Raw genomic sequence first — 13,921 nt, 5'->3', positions numbered from 1 at the left:
TGAACAAGTACAAGCAAAAAAACAATAAGATCTTTAAACAGATATTTAAGCAATTAGAAAAAAAAAGTATTCTAATAATCATCAAAACCAAGTCAACAATACTCATTAATGTCAAATGTGCTATAAAACAGGCATATTTAATAAAATTTGAAGCTACATTTCAATTTTATTATTGCTAACTGATAAGTATGGTTTCAAGTATTTTTCCTGATATCAATTAATTTAAAAAAATGACAACCTATTTCTTTCTTTTGAAGGGAAATTAGTTATAGCAAACACTAATATGAAATCTCACAGCTAAAATCTTGCTTTAAGTTAACTCTTATTTCGTCTTAGAAACATCTGATTATGTTCTGGTCTGGTTATGTAATAATTGGTCAAGCAGAAATACATAAATACCATTTGAACTTGTATACTACAATGAAGGAAAAAAATCAACAATATTGTATTGTTCCATTTTGAAAATGCCCAATCCAAGTCAGGCACAGTGGCGCACACTAGTAATCCCGGCAGCTTGGGAGACTGAAGCAGGAAGATTGTGGGTTAAAAGCCAGCCTCAGCAACTTAATGAGACCTAAGCAACTTAGAGAGACTGTCTCTAAATAAAATATTTTTTAAAAGCCTGGGGATGTGGCTCAGTGGTTAAGCACTCCTAGGTTAAAACCCTTGTACCCCAAAAAAAAAAAAAAAAAGCCAAAAATTGAAGGAGAAATTTGGCATCTGGTAATATAATTTGTCTTTAAATGACATTATTTTTCCATCTTATGCTCCCTGATACATGTTCATATGTTATGTAAGCTCAAGTAAAGCCATTGAGAAAGATTAACTGAGTAGCAATTAATGAGGTAAGTTATTATAATTCTGATTCTGTATTCTGATTTATATCTATGAAACTAAACTAAAATCACTTAAAACACTTTTGCAGAAATCAAATAAACATAAAATAATTCAGCTTTTTACCAATAATATTTGTTATGTAGTTACTTTACTATTTGTTATGTAGTTACTTTACCATTTTTTTGTTTTATTTTAACCATTAAAAATTCAAAATTAGAGGTTTTCTGCTAATTAGAATCTTTATATAAAAACTAGAGTATCAAAACCCCACAAATGCACTGATTAAAAATAATAGTAAAAGAAAGATAATTAATTAGATTTGATCCAGAAATCTTAAAAGCAGTATATAGGGAGGCATACTTTGTAAAGAAAGATATAACTGGCTCAGAACATTTTTAGTGTCACTATTAAGCAACATATATCAAATGTAGCTAAATCTTAAAGAAAAGTAACCATTGACAATGAATGGCATGAATAAATCAGCAGTTGCATCCAAAAATTTTGCATTTTACATTTCATTTCTAGAAATTCCATAAATACCCAAATCACTGTGCCTACCACAGAATAAATGATCAGTAAAGGGTAAGTGTCGTAATATCAATCCTAGGATTATCATGCATCTCTTTCTACCAATGATCCAGTTAACAGACTTCCCCATTTTGATAACAGTGATGTAACTTTTCTGTCTCATTTTTTCTTACCTGAAGCTTTCTGTCCTCTTTGGAGTATACTCAATGTTTCCATATGGTTTTCAAATTCACACTCACAAAGAAACTATGCATCAATTCCAGTCTAAAGTCTTTTGACAACAATAACCACATTCTTCTGAGCACACTTACCTAAACTTGGCACCCAAACAATAATGCCTAACCCTGAAGCTGAGATCCTTATGCAATCCAAATAAAATGACACTGTGATTTTTTATTCTCCAGGATGATGACTCCTTTGAGGGAAGGATCAAGTCTTTTTCACCTTTCTATGCCCACTGTCTACATAGTAGGCAGGACATGGAAGGCACTAAGCCAATGTTCAGTCAGTCGATAACACTTCATGAGATGTGCCATCACCACGTACAAGTTTCAGTATCAGCAAGAAACACGACCTGATAAAATTCTGGGAAGTTTCCTTCACTCTTAGGCCAATGAATCTAAAATTCAATGTACTTAAATTCTTTATTTTTGTCCCCCAAATCACATCCTTCTGTCTTCCGAATCACTCTAGCATAAAAGTTTCAGACCAACCTTGAATTTTTTTTTTCTTTGCTCCTCCTACATTTGACAAGTCTCCGAGTCCTATGAGTTCTAGCTATAGTGTTTCTCCCAGGCATCTCCTTCTTTTCATTCCTTTGGTGATTCTGTGCTTCTGGGTATAATGCTTTAGCCACAACTAGACTATAAAGTCCCTACTATATCACTCTATCATACTAATTGTTGTCCAGTTAAACTTCCATTTTAGCCCAGATCTTATCATGCCATTTCTTCATTTAAGAACTCAAATCCCTCTACATATTGAACTATCTACCAACTCCCCATAGGCATTTGAACCCCTGGGTAATACAGTACCAATTCATAATTGGGTCCTCTTCCCCTACTCATTACAGAATTCACTTGAATTAGACATCCCCACATAAACCCAGGCTGGGCTTTTTCTCATTCTACACCTACCACTTAAAATTTTTTCCTATTAGTTTCCTTGAGTATCTGCTTTTCAAAATCCTACCCATTCTTGAAAGTGCTTCAGAATCTGTTCTTTTTACCAATTTCTTTGTATCCCTTTACAGGATATATAATTCATATATTTTTCGAATCCTCTACATCATTTGGTCCCTCATATGACATTTACAACATTCTACTTCATATTAATGTTACTTTTATGCTTTTATTATTTCCTTTACCAGATTGCAAGATCTTAATAACTGCAGAGGATTCTACCTAACACTAGTGAGTTAATAAATATTTATTAAACTGAGTAATAACAAGTGGTATCTTCACAATTTTTTAAAATACTTTCAAAGAAAAAGGTGTACAAGTACTAGTAATATCATTTTAGAAGAGGTCACATTTTCTTCCTAGTTTAAAACTAATATAGAGCTTTACTGTAAAACTTTTCAAAAAATACAGAAAAGAACAGGAAAATAGAAAAGACAAAAATTTAAATTATCTGTAATCCCACCACCTAATGATAAACACTATTAAGTCATTACTATACTTACTTTCACATTTCTTAGTCACAAATAACATCATAAACATTTCCTAATTTTCATGAGAAAATGAGCTTGAATGGATATATAGCATATCCATGCAACAGATGTTGTGATACAGTTAAATGTTCTTCTGCTGTACATTTAAGTTGTTTTCAGTTTTTTTACTATAAGAATTACAATAATAAATATTAATACATACAAATATTTGCATTCTTTGATTATTTCATCAGGACAGAATCCCAAAATTGAAAATACTAAATCAAGAAGCATGTTAATGTTTTTGGTACATGTTGCCAAATCACTGTACCTTCTGGTAAGTAATGTACACAGCGCCATCCTGATGGCCAAACTTGCCCATTTCAGATAGTAGCAAGTTTGGGTTGAGAATTTGGCTCACTAGTAGAGCACCTGCCTGGTATGTATGAGGCTCTGGGTTTGATCCACAGACTTAAAGAAAAAAAATTAGAAAGTTTATGCATTTGATAAATCAAGTATGGTATTCTATTTAATTTCCATTGTTCTCATTATTAGATAAATTTTTAAATATGATTGTCAGTGTTTTCTTTATGGAATCTGTTGCTAGACTAAACAAGCACTTTAACATCAATTACAAAAACTGTTATTTTTAAAGGGACAAAACTCTTAGTTCTTTCTCATTCTCTGATGGGTGCTCACTTAAATTTATTGTTCCTAATGCTCAATACTGAACTACAAAAACAATATTTTGATCAAATCACATCCCTTTTTCAATTATAAAAAATATAAAATCACATCACCTACAAGAGCACATGATTCTAACTAAAGTGTCTCACCCACAAAATCTGCTTGGGTTTTCACTTTCTGCAGAGTTGAGATCAGGCCCAACATAAAAACTTATACTAATATCACTATTATTATTATTATTATTATTATAACATTAAACAACTTTTAAAAACTCTGTTATTGCTAAATCATAAAATATAAATAGAAAACACCTAAAATATTAATAATTTTAACACTTTATAAGAATATGTAAATGATATTTTTCTTTTTCTTTTTTCTTTTCTTTTTTTTTGTTTTTGTTTTTGTTTAACAAGAGCACAAATTCATCTTATTTATTTTCCATTAGTTTAAATCCTTGAGGGGTACAGCATCACACGGATTCTGTGTCCAATGACCTTAGCAGGAAGGTTGCTTCAGAATTTGTCCTGAACCATGCCACTGTTTCCGTGGCACAAGTTACCTTTCCCCATATTATTCTGGTTTTGTTTGGCTTGCTACCAGGAGTCACTGTGTTGTTTTTTGCTTTGTACACATAAGCACATCTTTTGCCCAAGTAGAACTTGGTTTCATCATTTTGCCCAAGTAGAACTTGGTTTCATCTCTGGCATAAACACCTTCAATTTTTAGAAGAGCTATGTGCTATGTGCTCCCTTTGATTCCAAAGACCCTGCTTACAGCCAGCAAAAATGGCTTTGCACCATAGCCTTCCAGACATATATGGCTTTTAGAAATCCCGTTGGCCAGCAGGCCTCCACAGGCATTTTTCTAGGCCCTTTTGAAACAAAGTTGCAATTACTGAAGCATCTTAAGCTATAAAGATAGTAATTCATAAGGGTTAACTAAAATTATCTCCTTACCTCTCATCACATTTTAATTTATTGTCTTTCTACAAGATTGCTCAATAATGTATTAATCTGCTTGACCAGAATTAGGACTTAAAGTTAATATGGATAATCAAATATTGTTATAGCAATGATAAAAATCATCTTTTGACTCAGAAATTCCATTTCAGAACATTGTCCTACAAATAATTTTTAAGAACAAGACAAAATAAGAATGCACAAGGATATACATGTACAAGTACTGGGAACAGTTTTTTAAAAATAATTAGTAAGGGAATAGATAAATTATGGTAAATCTGCACAATCACTTTATATCTACTCAAAAATATCACAGCAATATTTGCAAATACAAGATGTTTACCAAGTACCGAGTCCAAGTCTACGTATTTTGCATTTATCAACCATTTAATTTTCACATCAACCCTATAAAATGGTAGCTAACTATTATTGTTCCTGTTTTGCAGATGAAGAAATTGAGACACAGAAAGGTTAGGGCCCAAGGTTGCACAACTAGTAATAACAAATCAACATTTGTGCTCATATAGCCTGGCACTGAAATCCTTTTTAAACACTACACAACACTGGCTTTCTTAATATAAATCTACTTGAACTCACAGGGTCCAAGGTACATTGCAAAGATGGGGTGGGGAAAAGCAAGATAAAGACACAATATAATCATCTGTATTTTTAAAAATCAAATAAGTGAAGAGTAAATGTTTATACATAGAAAATTTTTGGAAGATGCATAATAAACTGTCAATAGTGTCTATTTCTGGGGAAAAGGTAATTTTTACTTTTATATGCTTCTTTATAGTTTTAATTTATTTGTTTATAGATTAGTTTTATACATTTTTTTTAAAAACCTAGCTAAAAAGGGAGAATCATCTTACTACTTTGGTCCCTTGGGGAGAAATTCTTTCCCACTACTATTTAGTATGTCAACACTCCAGGGCTTTTACAATCTTTGTTTTTCAGCTTGGCCTTTTTTCCAACAGGCTCAGTACTCTATGATTACACAGAGCATTGACTACACACCAAGCATTCTGCTATAAGGATATGTGAGGAATATTATATAATCCTGATTTTAGGAACTTACACACCTTTCTTCTTCAAATAGAGTTAAGAGGTTAATTTAAAAGAATAAACATTTTAAACCTCTCCCCAAAAATCTTGTCTGTTATATCCCACTTCCTTCTCAACACCACCTGAATAATAAGTACCTACAGAACTGAATCCTGCATTTTTTCCTTCTAAATCTATTCCTTCCACAGCTTAGTAAATGGAAAGTCCATTCTTTCAATTATTTAAGCAAAAAACCTTAAGAGTTATGTAAGGCAGAATCATGCCAGTTCTACCTTCAAATATAGTCAGACTCCAGTAACAATCCCACCACCACCACTACTAACTATGAATATGGTTATAAGTATGCCTCCCAAAGATTAAGGTGTTGGAAGTGTGGTCCCCAGGGTGGCAATGCTAACAAGTGGTAAGACCTTAAAGAGTAGAACCTAGTGGGAGGTCCTGAAGTCACTAAGACCAAAGTCCCCCACTGGATTCCTGTCTCACCACATTATCTCTTGTTTTCATACACATTCCTACTACTGTAATACCATGCACCATGAGGACCTTACCAGACCAAACAGATTTTCGCACCATGGCCTTGAACCTCCAGAACTACAAGGTAAATAAACCTCACTTATTTATATAATACGCAGCCCAGGATATTTTGTTATAATAACAGAAAATGAACTAATACAAAAACCTGTCCAATCTGCCATGATTTTCATTTGAATTGCTGTAACAACCTCCAAGTTGTTCTCCCTGATTTTGCCTTTGCCCTCCTATGTTCTATTTTCCACAAAACAGTCAGAATGATTTCTATATTGTCATTCCTTTGCTCAGTATCCCCCAATGACTTCCTATCTCATTTAGAGTACAGTCAAGTTCTTAAAGTTGCCTATGAGACCATACAGAATCTGCCTGTCCTCCTACTCACTCCTCTAAACTCAGCCCCATCTCTTCCCATTCTCTCTAGTCACACTTGTCCTGCTACTTCTTACACACCAAGCACTCTTCTGAGCTTATGCACTCTTTTCTCTCTTGCCAAGACATTTTCCCTCACATATTCCCTCACATTGCTCCTCCTAATTTCCTTCAGGTCTCAGGTCAAATGTGCCTTTCTCAATCAAGTGACCACCCTATATAAAACAGCACCGCTCTGACAAGTCCCTTCCCTCCTTTTCTTAATTTTCTCCTTAGTATTTATCTCCAGCTGACACACATTCATTTACATACTTGTTGTCTGTCTGTTCCACCTCTACACAATGGAAGCTCCATACAGGCAGAGTCTTTGTTTTAGTCATTGTCGCACTAGAACTTCACCTGGGCTCCAGTAAGCACTCAATACATTTCCAACTGAATGAATTAAAAACAGAAAAGAAAATGAATCCAAGAGACTCAAATAAATTACAGACAGTTCTGTAAGTAGTAGGAGGTTAAAGCTACAAATCATAAATATTTAAGCATTGGTAACATGGAGAAAACTGTTCAAGATTAACTTTTTCAGTAATAACTATTTATACATATGAGAGTGACTTGTTTTTACCATCTTCACACAAAATACCTCAGAAAATAACCACTGAGACATCATCCAGTTCACTCCCTTGCTCGAGCCAAATCTGAGAAATTACTACAGACTCTTCTCTCCCTACTCCCAAATCCATAACAGCTCCCTCTGACACTACCCTTAGGACATCACCACTGGCACGCCAGCAGGCCATGCCCTCAGCCTCTTTCACCCAGACTCCTACATTAACCTTTCACATCTCAGTTCTTGGCTTTCTAAGACTCATTTCCCAAACAACAACCAGAGTGGCCTTTTTAAAATGCAGACCAGATCCTATCACTGCTCAACATGTCTAGTGATTCCCAATGCACTTGAAGAAAAAACAAAGTCCTTACCCTCTGCACAAGCTCCTGCCGCCTTCTCCAGTGCCCTCCTGTACCAGTGCTGTGTTCACCTACTGATTCAAACCAAATGGCCTCCTTTTTGGTTATCAAACATCCTGAGTTTGTTTTTACACTGGTCCCTGTACCAGGACCTAATGTTCAAAGGATGGTTTCTCTTGCCATTCAGAATTCCTCTTAAATGTCACCTTCTTAGAGAATTTCCTTGATTTCTTAATAGAAAGAAACCTCAGTTGTTCTCGGTTAGATCTCCCTGTGTTAAAGATCAGGGTCATGCCATTAATCTACTGCTTTTTGTTTTTCTGCTTGTCCTCCACAACAAGAATTTAAGTTTCACAAGGGCAGGTTCTATTTCTATCTTTTTCACCTAAAATGAGCTAACTACATAGTACATGCTCAGTGAATTGGTTGAGTAGCAAATGAATTGAGAATTCCTAGTAGCACCACAATTTACTATTTTTTGTATTCTAAACCCTTCTTAAAATTAAACAATAGATATCTAAAAGAAACAATCAAAAGATATGCTGCTTCCAAGTTTAAATAATTCAGGCCAAATTATATAGTCATATGTCCATCCAAAGTCAGATATGGTCAACAGTAAGGAGAAAGAGACTTAGTAAAGATTATTTATAACAGCAGAAAACTTGAAGGTCCTATGTCTATGACTTTAAGACATTATAAAATTATAAAGTAAAATCAGTTTTAGCTCTAAGCGGTATAAGGGAAGGTAGAAGATGACAGAAGAAAAACTAACATATGATTTGGAGAAGAAAGAAGAAGAAGAGGAAGAAGATACAGCTACAAATAACAGAGGTAAGCTAGGATTGAAAATGTACCACAGATAATCTCCAACATGAATAATCCACACTGGGTAATAGAATATTGACTATAATTACATTCATCCTACTGACCTTGTTCTAAATTATTATGGATTATTACTACGCAAGTTATTTTGTTCCACACCAGAGGTGGCTGTATTTCGCTATCAGATGACATGACCTCTAATTCAATAATGTCTGTAATGCACTGGTATCCTCAGATAAAAGCTGTCTATAATGTCTGAACAAAGGTGAATTAGTTATCCAATTCACACACGCAATTAACTCTCTTAATACCTGTGAGACCATGGAGCCCCTTCTGAATTTCCTATTAAATACTGCATATGGAGGTCTTCCCTCCATCTGTAGTTATCTTGTGCTGTACTTCATAATAAACAATATTAATAGTTTATTGCCCCCATCAAAAATCTTGCATTAGTTATCATAAGAGACCTCATTCCAGAAGCAATGACTCCTTTTCCTCAGAAAATTATTAAATTTGGATGTTATGCCAATTGGTAAAGCACAATAGTTCTTTATTCTCAGTAATATAAAAATAATAATGTCTCTATGAAATATAAAAAATAATTAATTTTTTACTGTTTTTAAAAATATCTCTTAAAAACACCAAAAGATCATTTATATGAAAGGCATTTATATTTATATGCTGTATTAAGTCATTCTTAGTAAAAGACTATTTAAATTCAGGTGTTCACAGGCAAAACCAAATCAAAACATAATATTTTTTGCCACCTGTTCCCTCCACTAATAGCTAAAATTTCATAAACAGTTTGAAGGCAGAGCCCCATGCTTCTGCTTTGTACACATATGTGATGCCAATGGCTGTATTCATAAAAACTCAGATCAGAATAACAAGGTAATGTCAAATGTTAAGCAAATACCCTGGCCTTCTATAAAAAGGAGGTAATTAATTAATTCTTCAGGGGATGCTTTTCATTTTCGTCATCTAACATAAATGTATCTTTTTAGCAGAGAAAAGAGAACCAAATAAAATCCCTAAAATAATGTCTAGCTCTCTTAACGTGCATTCACATTAAAGTTCTAATTATATTAGATAAATCCTATGAGAAACTAGGAAAGAAAGTATGCCTAAGAATGAATGGTACTGTATATAGTTCAAAAGAAATCTGCTGTGCACCCAAGTTTTCGTTTTCCTTCCCATCTCTAAGTGGGAAGGCAGAGCAGAGGAATGAGCAAACAGCTTCTCGTATGTGTTTCACATAAGAAAGATGTTATGGAAACTAGAAAGCTAAACAGGTGACGTTCTTCACTACATAAACAATCTAACTGCAAACCAACCTTCTGCATGCTGCAGCACAAGAAATACGGACTCCTCAGAGATGATGTACTTGTGCAGACACACCATGTTGGGCACACAGCGGGGGATGATGGTCTTTCTGTTCCTGCTGTATTCACTGCTTTTCCTTAGACCCTGACAGAGAACAAAAAGGTCAGTTGTACCCTCAGTTGCCTTTGGAGCCTGCTGTGCTCTGTGTTTATCAACCAAACTAATCTATCCGAGTTACTCCGGGCTTCAGAGAAACCACTCATCTGCTGCTCTATGCCCCTCAGTCCCTGGAGGCTGTGCTGATGGCATCTGGCGTGAATCCAGAGAACGGAAGATGCCACAAAGCTGCCATTAAAATCAATTACGTGGGTCAGTGTTTTTATTAGAGATGCTCTCAAACTAAGTCATCAGGATGACACACAGTTATTTCTCTATGACCTTTTAAGTTTGATTTTACTTATGTACATCTTTAAAACAGGAGACGTTGTGAGATCAATTCAAATTCCTGGGACACAAAAGATATTCCTACTAGATTAAACCAACAACTTGAAAATTCTATTCCAAAATAGTACAAAGATTATTATAATACCTCAAAGAGAACAAGTGTGTGTGTGAGAGTGTGTGTGTGTGTGTGTGTGTGTGTGTGTGTGTGTGTGTGTTCTAGTATCAGACTCTAGTTTCAAAGACTGAGGAAATGTCAATGATAAAGTATATTCATAAAAAGCAATGTGTTTCAGTATGTGTCAATGTGACCTACTGCCATGCCTTATCAGCAAAAAAGAAGTATCAGGAAAGGAAATATAAAACTAATCAAAGCATCTTCTGGATGCTATGGAAATGCTTAAATTAAAATAGTTTCAATATATACCATCACAATTAATTCCAAAAACAATTATGAAATTGAGGAATTTTATCATCTTTTTCATTTAGTTATCAATTGAGTTAGATCAAAATGAGAGCCAGGGATGTAGATAACACTTTCCCAAATACCTGGAACAAAATTTCAGTTCTGAAGAAGTCATAATAAAAAATGAGACTGTGTATGATATTCACAAATTACACAAAATTTATTAGAGATGTATTTAAACAACACAAAGATTATTCTTCAATTGATCTAATTTATTTCCTCCCTATTTCAGAACATAAAACTTTTTTTAAATCTATGCTGCAGGACATTTATCAACTTGATGAAAGGACAGGAAAATAAATACAGATCACTACAAACACAAAAACATTAAGACAGCCATACACACAAAAATTAAATCTTGTCTTTCAAAAGCACAATGTGAAAGTAAATTTGAAAATTCAAATTCTACTTACTTTTAAAATGAATGTCTGTTCTGTCCTTGTGTCCATTACAAGTAAAACCTATATAAAAATATAAGTAATAATTTAATCATAACACCATAAAACATTAACTCTACTTCTGGAAACTAAGAATTTATTAATTTCAGAATAGCTTGCTTTTAAATCCCCAAATCACAGGATATAAATAGTCTTATTCAAAATAGATGCTGTTATAATTTCCTTTCCAAAAATACCATATTTTAGAAACATCTCTATGTGTCCTAAATGTATTTTTTAATGAATTTCTTAAAAGGAAATATTTTAGACAAAGAGTTTTCCCTCATGGAACACAAATGGTGAGAAAGAAATATTTTTTAAAAAAACAAACTTAAATTAAAAAGAACGAAATTGTTCAAATCTCAGCTTTCTTTCCCAAACTTCACATGCAGCAACTTGGTATAATGTGATCTTGATAACCTGGGCCTGGCCACCACCTCAGGTATCTGTTTGGTACTGCTTCTCTACTCTAGACCCATCCTCAAATCATTTTCACCATCAGCAAATTCTGTCAGCTCTATCCTTAAAATAAATCCAGAATTCAAACTCCCCTCACTACGTCTAGCTTTACCTGATACAAGCAAAGATCAACTCCTTTCTCGCTAGTAACACTGGCCTCCTGCGTCTTTGCTGCCCTGTGATCTATTCTCCAAATGGCAGCAAAGGTTTCCTGTTTAAGACATAACTTAGATCATGTCGCTCCTCTCGTCTTACTGAGAGAAAAAGTCTAACTCCATAAAATGATGTCAAGATCCTTCATGATCTCACACAGTGCCACCTTGAACTGTCACCCACTTCCATCTTGATGACTAGAGGAATGAACAAAGAAATTATCCCGCCATGTTAATTTTTATTATTATTATTTCTACATACTATGGCAATGGTTGGCAAACTTTTTCTTCAAAGAGCCAGGTATTTTAGGCTTTACAGGCACATGTGGTCTCTGTTGCTGCTTTCCCAATCCGCCACTGTGGCACAAAACAGCCCAATCCTGGAAATGGCCAGGGGAGGGAGGAGTATTTACACCACCAAAATCAGCAAATGCTGCAAATGGGGTCTTTTTTCTCTTTCAAAAGAGCTGGCTGTCAAACATTTACTAATCCCAACTGAAAGAGGAGGGAGAGAAATCAATGATGAAAGAAAAAGTTAAGCAGGGGAAAATAAAAGAATGGTGAGAAAAAACAAGGAAGTTAAGACAGGAAACTAGTTTGAAAAGATGGAAAATCCCATTTCAGACGTGATGAACTTGAAGAAAGTGACAACTTCATCTTTGACCTCTCTTATGAGTATCTGACCTATACCATTTCAATATCCATTTAGTTGCAATAGAATATTAACACAAGTACCTGATGACTATATCCCTTCCTTTTCCCCAAACCCTGCCCTCACCAAAAATAAAACAAAGTTACTGCTCTTCTCCTATAACAGTACCCTCCATGAAAACTCCCAAATCCAAGACTTCCCTAAGTCACTGTGAATTCCCATGTCTCCTACCTTCAGAACCAGTGACCAATTCTACTTCGCAAATACTACTCATAACTAGCCTCTGTCTCTTTACCTATGATATTTTAATTATTTACTATGTTCTATGTTAATCCTTTCAACAACCCAATGAGATAATTTTACATTCCCATTCTACATACTAAAGACATTATAGCTTCACAGGTAGAGCCTGTGATGGTAGCTAACAATAGTATTTACCATTTGTGAGGATTTCAAGGAGACAGTCTTACAAAAGTACAGCCAGTGGTTAATATTGCTATCACTATTATTGCTATTTCTCTGGGAAATGTTCCCACAGCCACTTATCAAACAAGTACTCATCTTTCCATATTCAGCTCAAATATCACTGTCTCTCTCTGAATAACACTGATGACTTTCTTCCTTTGTTCTCCCATTTTATACAGTACTGACTTCTACTACAGCATCCCTAACCCTTCAATTTGGTTTTATTTGTTCACCTGTTTTTCTCTCAACCCAACTTCAAGCTCTTTATGGGATTGTCATAGGCCGAATAATGACCTCAAAGATGTTCATGCCCTAAACTCCAAAATCTGTGAATAGGTTATGTTATGGCAAAAACAATTTTCAAGATGTAATGAAGAGGCAGGCCTTAAAACACAGAGATTGCCCTGGATTATATCTTAGTGGATTTCATCAAATCACTCGAACTTTTAAAAACAGAGAACTGTCTCCTGCTAGAAGAAATGGAAAGCACAGAAGTGATGTGGCAGAAGAAACAGAGATCGGAGACTAAGAGGGAAGTATGGTTGCTGGCTTTGGAGACCACAGGTCAGAACCAAAGGGAAGAAGCAAGGAGCTTGCAGAGAGCCTGAGAAGGAATCCACAGGCAACTTCTAGGAGCAAAGAGCAGCTATCAGCTGCCAGCCACCAAGGAAACAGAGTTCAGTCCTACAACTGTGAAGAGCAGAATTCAACTAACTTAAATGAGCTTGGAAGCAGATTCTTCTCCAGAGAGTTCAGTAAGAAATACAACACTGTTGGCACCTGTGTCGCATCACTGATCTACAGAACCCTGAGATAATAAATTGCATGGCTTTAGGCTGCCAAATTTGTGCTAATAGCAGTAGAGAAGAAACTATTTCTTCTATTACAGAACATATTGTAAATGTTCAATAAACTTATAATTAGTGAATTCTGGTCTAAAAGTCTGGAAAATACAAGACAAAATGGGAGTGGGGGGTTGGGGATGTGGCTCAAGCGGTAGCACGCTCGCCTGGCATGCGTGCGGCCCGGGTTCGATCCTCAGCACCACATACAAACAAAGATGTTGTGTCTACCGAAAACTAAAAAAAAAATTTAAAAAATTTTAAAAAAT

At 34.9% G+C, this 13,921-nt stretch overlaps 1 protein-coding gene and 1 pseudogene across 7 annotated transcripts in view; both read right to left on the bottom strand.

Annotated features, from left to right (window-relative positions):
• Positions 1–13,921, bottom strand: part of Rps6kc1 (ribosomal protein S6 kinase C1) — a 205,860-nt gene that overhangs the window by 32,401 nt on the left and 159,538 nt on the right. For all 7 annotated transcript variants that reach the window (XM_021729167.3, XM_078022795.1, XM_005329411.5 and 4 more), the window contains 2 exons: positions 11,059–11,106; positions 9,750–9,882 (listed from right to left, as the gene is read on the bottom strand). In XM_021729167.3, coding sequence (XP_021584842.2) covers positions 9,750–9,882; positions 11,059–11,106 — 181 coding nt within the window. The remainder of the gene's footprint in view (positions 1–9,749; positions 9,883–11,058; positions 11,107–13,921) is intronic.
• On the bottom strand, positions 9–6,931 carry LOC144367217 (large ribosomal subunit protein eL33 pseudogene; annotated as a pseudogene).

The sequence above is a fragment of the Ictidomys tridecemlineatus genome, chromosome 10 (assembly GCF_052094955.1).
Source record: "Ictidomys tridecemlineatus isolate mIctTri1 chromosome 10, mIctTri1.hap1, whole genome shotgun sequence".
Classification (NCBI taxonomy): domain Eukaryota; kingdom Metazoa; phylum Chordata; class Mammalia; order Rodentia; family Sciuridae; genus Ictidomys; species Ictidomys tridecemlineatus.
This window is presented reverse-complemented; position numbering and strand designations above follow the sequence as displayed.